Source organism: Vulpes lagopus, chromosome 2 (genome assembly GCF_018345385.1).
Source record: "Vulpes lagopus strain Blue_001 chromosome 2, ASM1834538v1, whole genome shotgun sequence".
NCBI classification, from domain to species: Eukaryota; Metazoa; Chordata; class Mammalia; order Carnivora; family Canidae; genus Vulpes; species Vulpes lagopus.
Window position 1 is genome coordinate 64,470,065 of NC_054825.1, and position 16,991 is coordinate 64,487,055.

Sequence of the window (16,991 nt, forward strand, 5' to 3'; positions counted from 1 at the left end):
TATCTCTTTAAATGAGCATTGTATCCCCAGTGCTTGGTTCATAACTGGTACCTCAATAAATATGTATTGAATGAATATTTCCTTTGCTTTAATGCATTTAGATGACATGAGTGAACAGGTCAAGCATATGAATGTTTTAGAGATGGGTGAATAAGGAGCACAAAATGGGAGTGAAAGATTAGGACAATACAATAGCTATGTCACTTTCAGTTCAGATGGTAAGCTTGAGTGAATGTCATGAGTTCTTTGATAGATCAAGAATATTTTGGGTGGATTTTTAAAAGCTGTTTAAAAAATGAAAGCTGGTGATTAGAAATAGGGAGACCGAAGGAGAACTTTATGTTACCTAGTAAAAGAAAAATTCAGACCCAATTTCTGTTTTCTAGCTTCCTCTAAAACATAATCATAGGCCTATACATTCTTTTTCCTTGTATTTGGGATACGATGTTGGAGGGGATGAAGAGCCATGGAATCTGGGTCCTCTGGTGGAGAAAATAGGAGAGATGAAGAGTTTAATATTTTCTTATATCCTTCTGTGGTCAGCTCCAACTAGAGTTTTACAGGGATTCAAAGACGGGAAAAAGACTTTAGTAGCTTGGCAGATGCCAGAGAAAAGATGAAGAGGCACAGAGTCCAGGAACAGGAAGGATGGTTCCAGACCTCCAAACCAATGAGAAGAGGATAGAGCAAGTGGAAGAGCTCAGAATATAACACGCAGTATCAGGCAACTAGCTCTAGGGATATACAGGATGGTGTGGCAGAGGATCAAATCAACCCAAGTTTCTTTTTTTGGGTTCTGGAGGCAGATGATGACACTCTGTGAACAGAAGTTGTATACTGAAAGAGCTGTGAAATATTTGGTTCCAATTCTCTGACATTATACAAGCAGCTGTTATGTGGAATGGTTATAACATTTCCACATAACATTATGGGTTAATTTACTGAGCAGTATAAGATGTAGCCTTTACTGTGTAATATAATATAACGTGTATCTTCATTTTCAACATGGAGTTGATTTATATCTTTTAACAGTATTTTGTGAGTATATATTTTAATTGGGTCAAACGAATCACATACCAAATCTTCTTTGGTATCAAAGAAGATATTATATACAGATTGTATTAATTATATACAAATACAAGCAGACACATACACACATCTATAACATGCAGATGATTTCATATATACATACCACTTTCTCTGGTATTTTTCCAGCCTGACTCTCAGTCACACTTGTCGGTTTATTGGGTTCCTCCTCGTAAGTGTTGGCTTCCTTTGAGATCAATTTCTGTAAAACTTCTGCTACTTCATCTTCTAGTATGTGTGCCTGGCTTTCTGTGATCTGTTACAAAGAGTGAAAATATATATAACTGTTATTCTCATACTTGTGATTAAAAAGTCTAGATTAAACTCTGTAGTTGAATAGATTTTTAGAAGATGAGAGAATCTTTTGGTCCTTCTTTCTAGATAACCCTTGTTTACACCTGTATTAGTTGCTGGCCATTCTAGTGACTATCCCAGCACTCCTGGGAAAAAGCGCCTTTGGTCATGCAAGCGATCAGGCCTGTCTTTTGGAATCCATGGAACATTTATTTTGAGAAACATCTTGAGGGTTATTTCTCAACCCTCAGATGCAGGTCATGACTAGGTAAACACTGAAACAGGCAAATTTAGTACCCTACTAAAGCCTGTATAAAGGCTGGGAGCCAGGCTGAGGGACTTAAATTGCTTACAGTTTCCCAAAAGTTGCAGGTCTTTGCTCCTGTTATTCTTTTCTCACAATTCATGTATCTGTTATCATCATGTATCACAAAACATGTACTGCTGTTCATTAAATCTTAACCATCCTTTTAAGCTGACTTCAAACACCTGCTTCTCTGAAGCTCTTACTTATTCCCCAACTGGATATAGTCCATCCTCTGGCATGCTGAACTACTTTTATGGTTCTGATGCAGCTTGCATTGTGGGCATGTGTGCATTTGTGTAGTTCCTCTGGTAGATTATAAGTTCCTAGAAGAATGTTGTCTTGTTCTCAAAACCTATGTTTAATATAAAGTAGATGTATTATAAATATTTGGCTATTTGGATCACATGGCTTGGCTTCTTAGCCCATTCCAAACTGTACTAAGAAATGGGTTTATTCTCATGCATGACTTACTAGACCAAGATTCAGCAGTTTAGAAACAATCTTGTCAAATACTCCTCTGTCATTTTCCTCATAAATCCTGGTAGCAATTTTCTGGACGATGTCTTCAGCAGTTAAAGGAGTTCCATCTAGTTGATGAAGGCCATCTGGATCATCTAGACAAAGTAATCACAGCCTCACATTGTAGTTATCACGGGCCTATTTCATGGATATTATATTTTTAATTTGTACACTTAGATTTATTTGGAATGTATTTATGGTGCTGCTTGGTCCACAAAAACCCTGGTTTGAAGTAAAATTTTACTTAAAGGGAAGAAGCTAGGATGATAATGGAAATTCTGAAAGCTTCTTATGTGATTTTTAAGAAAAAGGAAGATCTTAAGACAACACAAAAGGCCTCTCCATTTTTTATTTTCTTTTTTTTTTTTTTATTTTCATTAATAATAAAAACAAGATTGTATGTTAAGATTTTACAGTGTGCCATATTTATGCAGTATGCCGTATTGGCCAAAATACCCTTCCATATAATTTGATATTCCATTTCCATACAAGGAGTGGACTAGTAATATCTACGCATGTATTTCTTCTGCTGACAAATTCCTGGGCTGGGGACGGGGGAATCTGCCTCACGCTCAGAATCAGAAAGGATGTATCGAAGATTTTATGACTTATCTGGAATAAATATTTACTTCTAACCGAATGTGTGTCAGAACTCCTTTATGGAAGACAGCTTAATTTGATAAGCCCCTTTCTCTAGAGAATAGGGAACTTAGTGTATGTGTCTGAAATTTAAATTTTCAAAATGAGACAATAGGGACGCCTGGGTGGCTCAGTGGTTGAGCGTCTGCCTTTGGCTCAGGGTATGATCCCCAGTCCCAGGACTGAGTTCGGCATCATGCTTCCTGCAGGGAGCCTGCTTCTCCCTCTGTCTGTGTCTCTGTCTCTCTCCGTCTCTCTCCGTCTCTCATGAATAAATAAATAAAATCTTAAAAAAATAAAATAAAATGAGACAACAGATCTGTACAAAGCAATATGTAAATATATGTAAATCTCTGCAGAGATGCTTGCAAATATGTATCCTTGGCTTTCCTGGGAATACACTTGGCAGCACTAATTCAAAGTAAAGCAAGAGCTCATCCTGAGAGAAAGGGAGGACACAGAAGAGTTGGTGGCAAGGAAGCATTGCACCAGGTCCAAGACAACTCTCAGGAATTAACTGGTCTTTTCTAACATATACCACACCAAGCAATATATTAATATGTGCAAGTTTAGAAAGCATTTAACTCTTCCTGTCACCTCTAGACAGATGGGAAAGATCAGAATTTTAGCCTACGATACCACTTGTTATCTATATATCCTTGGACCACTGTAAAGGGAAATAATATTATTTGTTTCATGTGATTATTATGAGTATCAGATGGAATAAGATCTAAATGCACCTTTTAAATTGCAAGGTACTATATGAAAGCTAATGTATAGTATTATATGAAAGTTAAAAATTATCATATATAGTGGATTTGTACCAACTGCAGTTATCTTCTAGAGAAAATGGAAATTGAATCTCTGGTCAAATTCTGCCTGAATAATTCTGATCATATTTCCTCAAAGAAAGAGGAGCCTAGTATTTCTATTCTGATTCTGTCCTTTTCTTCCATGTCTTTTGGGATTCAAATGAGAAATTTCCCTAACAACCTTTCTTCCAGAACCTATATAGCTGAAGATATATGTATGCTGCCTTAGGCAGAACATTTTCTTGTTGTTTGAAAAGAAGCTTAGGAAACTGAAAAGGGTGATTATACATGGAAGACTGGAAACTTCCTGGCAGTATATTATTGCTGAATTGTCGACAAACCCATTAGCTATGAGCCCTTTGAGGCTTATGTACCAGGGTGACTAATAAACAGAAAAGATCCTAAGAAAAAAACCATAAAATCAGTTCACCTCCTGACTGACTGAACATTGGGTTCTTCATCCATTTTTTTCAGGAGCAGAGACTCATTGTTATTTAGGTCTGATTTTTCCATTTGCTGATTGCAAGACAGACTCTGGGGAATATGTGGAGCAGAAACTACCAAGATCTATGCAGAGGTGGAAAAATTTATTTCCCTTCCCACTTAATCCCTCAGGATCTAAAAAAAAAAAGAAGAGTACTGGTTGCCTGCCGGAGCTGGAAAATAACTGAGATGACTGTTTTTTCAGTTCATTTACTTCATAACAGGGAGAACATAACCAACACTCAGAAAAAAACAGCCTCTTTGCTCTGCTGCACTGCTGTGTTCTCTTGAGCCAGGAGCTTAGGACTCCCTTAGCAGACCTTTGCTGGATGAAGTTAATAGTTGACCACTTGGGCATTGCTCTTTACCTTCCACTAATTTTCCTTGGCTTTTCTAAAATGGACAGAATTATTCAGAGTGACTTTTCTACTGCTCACGAAGGTATATTTTACCCTCTTATATATACCCTCAGAGGGAAACCAAACATGAGTTCAACATCCATATCTTTTTTAAAGCAGCTACAACATTCTAAGTGGGTGTAGAAGGACCATTTTCCAAGTCATTGAATACTTGGCATCTATTTACGGCACCTGACATTCATTTGTCCAATCAATTTTTTATTTTTATTTTTAAAGATTTATTTATTTATTTATGATAGAAAGAGAGAGAGAGAGAGAGAGAGAGAGAGAGAGAGAGAGGGAAAGGGGGGCAGAGACACAGGCAGAGGGAGAAGCAGGCTCCATGCCGGGAGCCCAACGTGGGACTCGATCCCGGGACTCCAGGATCGCGCCCTGGGCCAAAGGCAGGCACTAAACCGCTAAGCCACCCAGGGATCCCCTGTCCAATCAATTTTTACTGAAGTCTTAATATGGGCCAGAACTGGAAACAGACTTATAGTTTAGGCATGATCCCTAACTACACAGAGCTTATTGTCTAGTTCATAGTTTGAAACATAGTAAACATAGATCAATAAATATTCATTTGGTAAATGTACATAGGCGCCCCAAAGCACTACTTCATAAAAGAAACTTGGAAAAATCCTGAATCACATATACTGTAGAAAACACAGAAAAAGCCCATCTGGAGGTTTTCTAAAGGTGTAAAAGTACCCTGCAGAAGTTTGGCACCCTCACACTGTCTTCTGGGATATAAGTCTGCATGCCTTTGACGTTCCAGTTAACTTGGTGACCCCAAACCCACCTGGTTCCAGGACTTCCAAGGTATAAGAAGAGGCCAGTAATCCATTCATAGACTATTCTCCCCAAGAGTCTTCTCTGTAGTCTCAAGAGGACTTGAAATGACTTCTAAAGTAAACCTAGAGCTATCAGGTCTAGTAATTGATAGTTCTGAACCCATTTGGGATGGTAATAAAATGTTGAACAATTAAAAAAAAATAAGTTACTCAAGTTAGTGGCCAGATCACAAACAGAGCTATGCCTCTGCCTGGACATACAACCAGTTTGAGCAAAAAAATGTAGTAAAACAAGCATTAGACTATTTTTTAAAATTTTATTATATCAAACAATTGGTTCAATCAAAGTGGTTGAAACTGTTTTGTATGTAGCTATACCCAGTGTCTATTTATTTCTAGGCCAAATATTTCAGGGTTCTTTTTTTAAAGATTTTATTTATTTATTCATGAGAGACACACAGAGAGAGGCAGAGACATAGGCAGAAGGAGAAGCAAGCTTCCTGCAGGGAGCCCGATGCAGGTCTCGATCCCAGGACCCTGGGATCACACCTGTGCCTGTGAGCTGAAGGCAGACACTCAACCACTGAGCCACCCAGGTGCCCCCCCCCCCCAAATTTTCGGTTTAAAAAGTAGAATTCAAGAGAAACAAATTTCCAGTAATGTTTCAAAATATAAGCCATCTCCTCTATCCCATTCACTTACAACACACTTCTGAATTTTTCTCAGGCCATGATATCCAATGAAAATCATATTTATTTAGTAGTTGTTCCCTGGCAGAGAAAACTAGCATAATTCTCTTGTGACCATACAGCAGAATAAGAACATTAAAGAAAATCTGTAGTCACTCTTAAGCAGTGGTCTTCGCACTGAAAATACACTCTCTTCCTCTCTCTCTCAATGCTCAGATATAGTGGTTCATTTATTCCCCGTGTATGAATTTATTTGCTCATTTATTCATACAGTGATTTCATAAGCATTGAGACATTGGGTATACAACTGCTAGTGAAGTTTTCAGTTTAATTAAGGAGAAAGACATAAATCATAAGTAGTCACACTTAGGATTGTAAAATTATAAATTACATTAAGTGTCAGGAATGAAAAGAACAGGTTTCTATCAGATCATGTGTACTGGATGAATATAGAAATCTGTCCTTCCAGGACTATAGAAGCCACATTAAGGATTTTGGGTTTTATCCCAAGAGAAATAAGAATCTACTAATGGATTTTATGCAAGAGTGACTAGTTCATACTTGTGTGTTGAAAAGATCACTGTGACAGCTTGGAGATGGTGAAAGGCCAAGTGGATGCTGGAAGATCCATTAGAAGATTTTGCTGTAGTTCAAGTGAAACATGATTAGAGTTTGGACAAGGATGATAGTGATCAAGGATGGAGAAAAAAAACCATTTTATATATAAGTTATACATATAAATATATATATAAATCTTGGAGAAGAAGTCTGGGCTAGTGTTACAAGACATTAGGTTATAGATCATAATTAAGACCATGGAAAGGTTAGAATGACCTAGAGAGAAAGATAGGACTATGAAAAGAACAATGAAAAGAAAGTAATGGATATTTTAGCTTTTGCGAGGAGTATTTTATTGATTTAGTTATTTTGAGAATTATGATATTTTCTTTGTACTAATAATTAAATTGGAATGTTAAAATGAATTCAATAACATAAAATATAGATAGCAGATTTAAACTGATTTCAAAGCATCAGTAAAGGAATCTTAAAAAGAGTAAATAAAATTTGGACTTTTGTAGAGCTAAGGCCTCACCAAAATTTGGGCTTTGTCTAATTTTGGTCCTGATTAATAAGGGACTACGAATATACAAAGTCTATTTTTAAAACATAGGACTTTCTCTTAAACCACAATGGGGAGACTCCAAGAGAAAAAAATAGGAAGCAAAAGTTCTTTTTCCTCATTTACCTTGAAATTTATGATTCAGTCCACTCTTAGTAGAATCATAATCATCAATCAGTCTTCGATTCTTGGTTGAATCAACATCTTCCACATTCAATTTATTATCATATGGGGAGCTTCTAATGGATTGTCTTTCTTTCTCAATTTTTTCCTTTTCTGTTATTGCCTTTAGCAGGTTCAAGTTATCAACAAAGGAATAATTGCTTTCACCTGGCTTATTTTCTGTAAGAAAAGCCCCGGAGCCAAACACATCCATTTTAGTTAAGATTTTCATAACCTACATTATTAAATTACATCAACATAATTTCTTTTTACCTGGAGGGTATGTTTTTTTAATCTTGTCTGCTTCTGCTTCAGCAATCTGGGAAGTAAATCGGAGGTAGACCTGGTTTTAAATCATTGCTCCACCACTTAACAAATATGACAGCTAAATGATTTAATCTCTGTGGGATTTAGTTTTCTTATTTGTAAAATGTAGATAATACTTTCTATTTCAAAGCATTGCCATAAGGATTAAATGAGATGAAATAAAGGGCAGATGGTCTATAAATATTAATTCCCTTCTCCTGTAATATTGGTAAAAGATAAGTCTGACAAGCAGTCTTAGAGTGGAGGTGATGTTGAGCTTACTGGGTTATTATACAGTCAGTTCTATGTATTATACATTATTCTATGTAAATAACTGTTAAGACGTACAATTTCCCAAACCATATTTTCCATTCTAATTTCTGTCAATTTATTACTAAGCTCCTGAAGTTTGTGAATTCAAAATGGCTAAAAAGCCACAGCATAATTACATTAAATATAATAACTGAATGAAAGTGCATGAAAAAGCATTTATAGTCTGACTTTTGACCTACCTGTTCATTCAAAGGTCTTTCTGCACTTAATTCTCTATTATGTAGGGGTTTGTCTAGAATAATCAAACACAAATATAAATTTAATTGTGCAGTGGAAAGATACAGTATGTCTCTTACTACATAAAATCTCCAAAAAAGAGAAATTATTAGGAGAAATGTCTTTGGATGGCTGAGAAACAAAAACATGTATTAACAAAGATAATCAAGATTATACATAATGATGATCATCAACGTTGCCTTGCTTCTTATCCTGGTGTACTTCCTAAGTTAACAGAATTACACTTTTATTTTTCTGCCCAGAAATGTAATCAATCTAACATATAGTTCCAACACTTGGCTTAACAGCTGTTTCCAGCTAGAGCATAATCTGGAGTGGAGTGGCATTACTGGCACATTAAAGGCTCTTTTGTCATATGCTGCTCATATTATGAATACATACATATCTGAGAAAGGTTGTAAGACAACTAAAAAAAAAAGTCACTTTTTTTAAGGCAGAGAAACCACCACCCCCCGGCCAGTTTCAAAATAAGATATTTCAAAACAGCTCATTATTACTCCATCATTCAAAAAGTGTGAGGGGAAGAAAAAAATCTTTCTGCCTCTAAATTCCAACCGATTTCTCTGTCAATATGCACAGATACGACCTGATCAGAAAACGAGGCAAGGCGGTTCACGGTTCACGCTTTACCTTTTCTTGGCGAAATAAAAGGAGGCGGAAAGACAAGTGCCCACGTACCTTGACCGCCTCCCGGCTTGGGGAAGGCTTGAGCTGGGCTGCTCTGGAGCACCAACACCAGAATCCAAGTGCCGGTCCAAAGGAACCCCATGCTTCCACGCTGGGCTTCCGAGGCTGCCTGGCGCCGGGCTCCCGGGCTCCCGGAGCTGAGGCTTTTGTTATGAATGAAAAGGAGGAGTAAAAGCAGGAAGAGCTAAGAGGGCGGGTGAGCGGAGGGAGGCGGAGGCGCCGGCGGCCGCTGGAGCTCTCGGCTCGGCTGCGGGGTAAAGGGATTCGGAGGGCTCGGGGCGGGCGGGCGCGCGCTGCGAGCCCGTCCTCAGGTGGGGGAGCGCTGTCCGCCCTGTGGGTGCTGAAGTTCCCGTGACGCGGAGCGGCCGCGGGTCGCCGAGGGCGTAGCCTTACTCTCCCCTTCCTTGAGAGGAAGTGAGGGCGGAGACGCATGCTCCCTGGGAGCCGGAGGCGGGCAGGGATGGCGTCAGCGACTCCAGCTGCTCCAATCCCCCGGGACGGCGAGGGGGAGGGGCGGCTGGCAGGCCAGTAGCCGGTGCCGCAGTCCTGCCGGGGCTCCGGCGCTCAGGGTCACCTGGATTGCCATCAACTTGGGCGTCGTTGTCGTAACTTCCCAACTAAACGTTACTTCAAGGACCAAATGCCTCCCTGCCCTTGTACCTGTCAAGGAGAGCTAGATAACCTTGTATGAAGGTTTCTGCCTCGGATAGTTCTGGGGTATCTGCTCCTGAATCCCGTATTTGCACTCAACCTCCTGTACCCAAAAGGTAGACATGATTCTTACATCCTTAGAAAAGCCCTGCCTTTGTGATGAGTTGGCATACAAAAAGTCCCTTGGTGCTCTTATTTCTGTCTTAGCTCTACGCAGTCTTTTGAATTGGGAAATTCAAGGGACGTTCTTTCAAGTAGATTGCTGCTATGCATTCTCACTCTCCTAGATGCTGAAGCAGAACTAAAAAAATTATTACCTGTTCCCCTAAGCATGGATGTCCTCATCAGTCGCGGGTAGGTAAACATCAAGGGCCAGTTTCATTGTAAAATTTCCCCTTCCCCACTAAGGGGAAAGCTCCCTCTTCATCAGTACCAGCACCACAAAACCAACCAACCAACCAACCAACCTGCATTTCAGTAAAATTCTTCCCCAGGGTTCAATTATGCCTAAGGGCCTGGCTGTTCCAAAGCTCTTTGAAGAGAGGGGAGAGTCACAAAAAGCATTTACATCATAACTAGGTCAGGAGGTGCTTCCTACCTTCTGAGAATATTCCCCCAAAGCCTAACATTATAGCATAAAAGAAGTTATCAAAAGACTTTTAAATGATGAATGCAAGAAACAGTAATGTGAGCAGGATGCTGAGTAAGCTCTTTAGTTTCTGATTTTTAAAAGAAGCTTGGAACCTTTCCTTTGGACTGTGGCATTCTGGGAACCAATCTGAATAATGACCAAATAGAAGGATTCAGCACAATCAGGCCTTTGATTTCTGCACCCTTGCTTTTCAAGGAGCAAGTTAGTAATTCAAGTACCTAAAAACAAACAAACAAACAAGCTAATAAACAAATCTCCCTTTTTCTGAAGGTTTTTGAGTTTGGAAGTCACTCAAATACTTTCCTTAAGAATCTGAAGAGTACTTTCAATCTAACAGCTATTTCAAAACAAATAGTTGTTTCTTGGCAGTGATAACACAGCATTATTATCCCAGGATACTGCATTAAAAAAATTGTGACAATTTAAGATCCCAGCTGATTGAAGAGTAAATTTCCTCAGGTTCCGCTTCTTTAAAACAGAGATGACAGGCTCTGTTTATCTCATAATGTTATTGTGGGGATCAAATGGTACATGTTTTGATCAAGTCATTTTGATGCCAAGAATATTTTGACACAGCCTAAAAAATAGGTTATGAAATGTTTTCAGCACTTAAGAACATTGACGAATATTAAGTGAAATAGCCATTCACTAATCCTGACACTCACTCTTGCTTACCTCATTCCTCAGTCTCACACTATTTTTTAAACCATTTTCTCCCATTTTTTAATTGGAATATAGTTGACACACAATGTAACACTAGTTTCAGGTGTACAACATAGTAATTCAACAATTTTATATATTATGTTGTGCTCACCACAAGTGTAGTTACCATCTGTCAACATATGACACTATCACAATACAATTGATTATATTCCCTATAATGTGCCTTTCATCCTGGTGACTTATTCATTTCATAACTAGAAGCCTTTACCTCCCACTCCCTTTACCCATTTAGCCTCATTCTTTGATTTGTCTTGTTTCTGACTTATCTCTCCCCTCAATATATATTTGCAGTTGAGAGAGAGGCTCAGGTGGAGTGAAGGTAAGGGATAGCTACTAAGCACGTTGCATTGCTTACCAAAAATTTTTTAAAAAGGTGTTTGACCTTTCGCTGCCATTTCTCAAAGTGACTGTGTTAAATGTACACTGAATCTAGGTACATGTTATGTTTCTTATCAAATGAGCTGTGGAACACTGAATAAACTCTAAGGCATGAATTTACATTCCTAAGTCTTATGGATGTTTCTGCTGGACACAGTGTAGGTCTGAATGGAGTGATCCTAAGTTTCATTATTCATTTAGCAGATATTTATTGAGCACTTGAAATGAGGCAGGTATTGAGATAATTGCTGGGTGTACCAAGACAAATAAGATGGCCACTGCTAGTCTTACAGCCTAATAAAGACAAAGGACTATAATTATAACAACAACAACAACAAACATAACTATTTACTGTGTAGTTTTCATGTTCTACACATTGATCTCATTTAAATATAAGAGAACAAATATGCACAGACATTTGTTATGGGTCCTCTCTTTTATGTGCAGATTTCAGGTGGTGTGCAAATAATGGAATGAATGGTCAGGCAAAATTTCAAAGCGAAGATATCTCTTTTCTTAATAATAAAAATATTAAAATATTTGATTAGTGTGTATACCTACACTGTAAACATTGAATAGTGTAAAAAATGTTGAAACTACAAGTGTTGACACAGATCAGAGTATCATAAAATAGGCATCATGTAATGTACAGGTAGTTTGTCAGTGCTTTCTGTGTATAGGTGAACACACACGTGGATTGTTTGTCATGCTCTCATTCACTGGTGGAGAAGATGCCTTTTTTAAAAAAAGATTTTATTTATTTATTCATGACAGAGAGAGAGACAGGCAGAGGGAGAAGCAGGCTCCATGCAGGGAAACCAACGCAGGACCTGATCCTGGGTCCCCAGGATCACAACCCTGGGCTGAAGGTGGCGTTAAACTGCTGGGCCACCGGGGCTGCCATTTTTTTAAAAGATTTTATTTAAGGATGCCTGAGTGGCTCAGCGGTTGAGCACCTGCCTTTGGCCCAGGGCATGATCCTGGAGTCCTGGAATCAAGTCCCACTTTGGGCTTCCTGCATGAAGCCTGCTTCTTTTCCCTCTGCCAGTGTCTCTGCTTCTCTCTTTCTGTGTCTCTCATGAATAAATAAATAAAATCTTAAAAAAAAAGATTTTATGTATTTATTTGACAGAGAGAGAGAGAGAGAGAGAGAATAAGCAGGGGCAGCAGCAGAGGGAGAGAGAGAAGCAGGCTCCTCATTAAGCAGGGAGCCACAGGTGGGACTCTGATTCTAGGACCCTGAGATTATGACCTGAGCTGAAGGCAGACACTTAACCAACTGAACCACCCAGGCGCCCTGTGAAGATGGCTTTTGAGCTGAGTCTTGAATATAGAAATATTTGAAGGATGTTTTTATTCATTATTGAAAAATAATTATATTAGTTATTGGATGTTTTATTATAGGAAACTTCAAACAAACACAAAAGTAGAGAAAATCCTGAAATTAACACCCATGTATTCATTATCCAACTTTAATGGTCATTAACTCATGACTACTCTTTTTATTTTATATTCCCAACCACTTTGCACCCTCAATGGATTATTTACCTGTAAAAATCCCAGACTTCATATCATTTCATCCATAACTATGTCAGTATATTTACCTAAGAGATAAAGTTTCTTTTATCCTAACATTACTGTAATACCTTTAGCATACATCATCATAATAATAATATTACCTTAGTATCATCAAATATCCAGTCAGAATTCAAACTTCCCCACTTGCCTTATAAATATTTTTGACAGTTGGTTTGCTTGGACCAGGACCTAAACAAAGCTATGCGTTACATTTGGTTAGCATGTGAGAGACACATATAAACATAAGATTGGAAAGACTCATGTTTCAAGGTTTTCTTTGAGTTCCCCAGACAAGTTTGTTTCTTTCTTAGAATACTGTGCACACTTCCAATGTGGCATGTAGCCCATTGCACTGCTTTTTGAATATGCTTCTTTTTCCTATTTCAAAAATAATAAATGTACATCAAAGGAAAATTCTGAAAATACAGATAAGCAACGAAGGGGAAAATCTGGTAGAGATAACTACCAACTTTTGGTGTATGTTCTTTTGGTGCCTGTTTTTTTTTCTAAGAAAATATTTTTTTTAAATTTTTATTTATTTTATGATAGTCACACACAGAGAGAGAGAGGCAGAGACACAGGCAGAGGGAGAAGCAGGCTCCATGCACCGGGAGCCCAACGTGGGATTCGATCCCGGGTCTCCAGGATCGCGCCCTGGGCCAAAGGCAGGCGCCAAACTGCTGCGCCACCCAGGGATCCTCGAAAATATTTTTTATATATCTTTATAAAACTGTATTTCATACTATATATAATTACTTGCTTACATAATTTATCCCACTAGCTATTTATCCCACTAAACTATGAAATCCTCAAAGGAAAGGATCTTGTCTTACTTATCTTTCATTTCTCAGCCATCCTTACAGCATCTGGAATCCATTTGTTTAAATAAATGAATAAAATGACAAGAATTACCAGTTCACCTTTGGTCTTCAAATGCTGAGATTATGATGGGTGTCCCACATTGGAAGTCTTACAGTGCCAGGAGCTGCCGGTTGCCAAAATTGCTGTTAGCCCTTCCATCAGTTTGAATTTCCACTCAGCAATTTTTTTTTTTTTTTACACGAAAGAGTAATCTTGCAGAAGAAATGTTCTTGAAAGGCCTAAGAATAGAGAGGAAGAGCTGGCAAAGGCCCTTACAGCTACAAAGTTATAGGAATGAATCTGTTGCAGTGAAAGAAACTGACACAGGATACCAGCACTAGATATAGTTGCTGGTATAACCCAACAGAGAAGTAGATGTGAATCTGGAAATTCACCATCAGAGGAAAGTTGAAATAGCCAAGGGTAATGGGAAAAAAAGCAGATAAAAAGACTAAGACAATCAAGGAAAATGAAGGCATGGAAATGAAAAAAAAAAAAAAAGGTATACAAAGAAAGTGGGCCCAAATGACAAGATCTTATAGGTTACCTACAGAGTGGGAAGTGCCAGAATTGAATCTGAGAGTGGGAAGGAGAAGGTAGCTGAATGGTAAACTACTCTTGTTCACTTACCTTGGTTGTACCATGGTTGAATCAGATGGAGTCAGTCACCTGCTTAAGGCACCATGGAGAGAGGTGTGAGATACTATAATGGAAGGCTCCCTCCAGAACGACAAGAGCAGAACACTTTCAGAAGGAGTCAGGGTGAAGATATAAGACAAACACTGCATTGTGGAATACAGTATTTAATATGGATTAAACGCTATTGAGTGAAAAATATCAGGTTTCCTACTAGCACTATGATTCCTATTTATAAAAATTGTACATGGGTGTTATGTTGTGTGCACAGAGAGTTATCTAAAAAAATTATTTCCCACAATATTTACAGTGGTTTCCAGTTAAGAGTTTTTTCTTTGTTAATTAGGCAATTTTGAATTCCTTGAATTTCAACATAAGTATATATTGGTTTTGTAATTAGAAAAAAAGCAATGCAATCTATGTAAGTAATAGATTACATACTATATACTATACTGTATACTTCATGATGTTTCAGAGAATTGAAATGAATGATTTTCTTCTGGGATATAGGAATAAATTGTGATAAGATCAACTGAGAGAAAATTAAAATCTGGTGGGATATTTTTTTAAAAGATTTTATTTATTTATTCATGAGAGACACACAGAGAGAGGCAGAGACACAGGCAGAGGGAGCAGCAGGCTCCACGCAGGGAGCCAGATGTGGGACCCGATCCCCGGTCTCCGGGATCACACCCCCAGGCTGCAGGCGGCGCTAAACCGCTGCGCCACCACCAGGGCTGCCCATGGTGGGATATTTTTTGTTTTTTGTTTTTTGGGGTTTTTTTTTTTTTTTTGGCCTTCTCTGACCTTCTGCCACCACTTGAATGCCATTCTAAAAAATTTCCACAGTGCATTGTCATTACTTATATGTCTTTTTATTGTGACCCCCACTTGGGAGAAGAAGTTGGTCAGGATTCATCTTTTAAAAACTCAGTGCCTGTAAAGAAGTCAATAAATGTTTGTTGAATAGAATTTTATCATCTTGTGAATCTACCTATAGCAGCTCTCTTACATGAGACTTGGCACCCTTTTCTAAGCCACAGGTTGACCTCAAGTAGCCAAATTGCACCATTTCTCCCCACCAACCCTGCCCATCTCCTCCCTTTCCAGGGGCCAAACTGCTAGGTGGTCAGGGGCATGCTTGGAGGGCTAAGGCTTCCCAAGTACTCCTCAGGTTAGTACATACTCCCTCTATCCTACTGGGCCCTGCAGCTGGCCTTTTGGGCACCGGGAATTAAGAATATTCTAGTTCTTGTTCAATGGTAGAGGTATGGGGGTTGAGGGCAAAAGAGATAAAGGGTACAAACTGGGATTCCTTTATATAGGGTCCAGCCTTGGGGGATTTGCTAAAATACCGATGACATGGACTCCCTTGTGGATCTTCACAAGGTATTAGCCATTCAAGGTGTGTTCAGCTTGCATGAGTCAAGCCATTCTTGACTTTCTTGCTAATTTGGTAGTCAGGTTGATCTTGAGTAGCTACTCCAAATCCTTAGGAATGTTGGATAGGGTCATCTAGGTTTCCCAGGAGGAGAGAGTATACATCAGAAACTTGCTCTCTACTGCTGGAAGACACTCATCTTAAATTTGTGCAGAATAGTAGGTACATCAGAGTCATCCTGCTGGCCCCTGAGGTCAGGTAGAGGACAAGGTTGAGATGAGTACCCATTACCCCTTATGCATATCCATGAGGTCGTGCAGGGTATACATTAATAGCACAGGAGTATGGCACTAAACGAGTCAATGGCTCTGTCCTAGGTAATTGGGCTCCATAAAATTGTCACTATCTGGGTGTCTTCTGACTGTTCAATTTGACAGAAATTGGGATTCCTCTCTCATTAGGTGTGGTGGGCTTAAACATGAGTTGTTTCTAACCCATAGTTGCATGAGTGGAGATAATGGACAAATACTAAGAATCACATCTTAAAGGAGGGCATGATTAAAGCTGTGATAAATAGTATAAGTCAAGTCACCACACTGGGGGATTCAGACACAGGAACCAGAGCTCAGAGCTGAAAGGGCAGGGAAACTCAGAGCACTGATGAATCAGAGTACCAAGAAGGGGGCCAATCTGGAAGATTTTCTGACATGGCAGATGGGCACCATAACTTTTTATGCAGTTCTTTTTCTGGTTCGCCTGGTTGTGCAAGGTGAATTAAAGGAATAAAATGGACTGGCCAGGGATATATGGAAATGGGCATGAGTCTTAACTGTCACTGTAGAACTCATCACAGACCTTAGCACTCCATTCTTCTTCTTTATGAACAAGATGAGAGGGAACCACAGTGCAGAAGAATTACCATTTTAAGTTCTCAACTGTGTATTCTCAGAGGGTCTCAATCTTCTAAATGTCAGGCTCTATGATGAAGTGTATCCATTGGGTCCTTATCTGGGCCCTGGATGTGAAGATTCCAAGAGATCTCTCTGTAGGTCAGCCTAACCATGGACAGTAGAAGCAGTTTCTCCCAAGTTGTATCAGCCTTTGTTTGACTGTAACCTATCCAAGGGACTGAGGAATCAATGTCCATATACAGGTAGTCCACTCTCCAATGAATTAAAGGAACAGGCAGTTTTATTTGTTCTTTACCACAATTCATGTTAAGTTGCTCCGGGGGGGGAGGTCCTAAGACTTTCTCTAAGAAAAAT

The 16,991-nt window shown here is 38.9% G+C and overlaps 1 protein-coding gene across 3 annotated transcripts in view; it reads right to left on the reverse strand.

Annotated features, from left to right (window-relative positions):
- SCG3 (secretogranin III) overlaps positions 1 to 16,991 on the reverse strand; it is a 95,654-nt gene that overhangs the window by 23,293 nt on the left and 55,370 nt on the right. For all 3 annotated transcript variants that reach the window (XM_041743969.1, XM_041743971.1, XM_041743970.1), the window contains exons 3-8: positions 8,858 to 9,009; positions 8,122 to 8,174; positions 7,577 to 7,622; positions 7,268 to 7,483; positions 2,159 to 2,301; positions 1,193 to 1,342 (exon numbers count right to left, since the gene is read on the reverse strand). In XM_041743969.1, the coding sequence (XP_041599903.1) occupies positions 1,193 to 1,342; positions 2,159 to 2,301; positions 7,268 to 7,483; positions 7,577 to 7,622; positions 8,122 to 8,174; positions 8,858 to 9,009 (760 nt within the window). The remainder of the gene's footprint in view (positions 1 to 1,192; positions 1,343 to 2,158; positions 2,302 to 7,267; positions 7,484 to 7,576; positions 7,623 to 8,121; positions 8,175 to 8,857; positions 9,010 to 16,991) is intronic.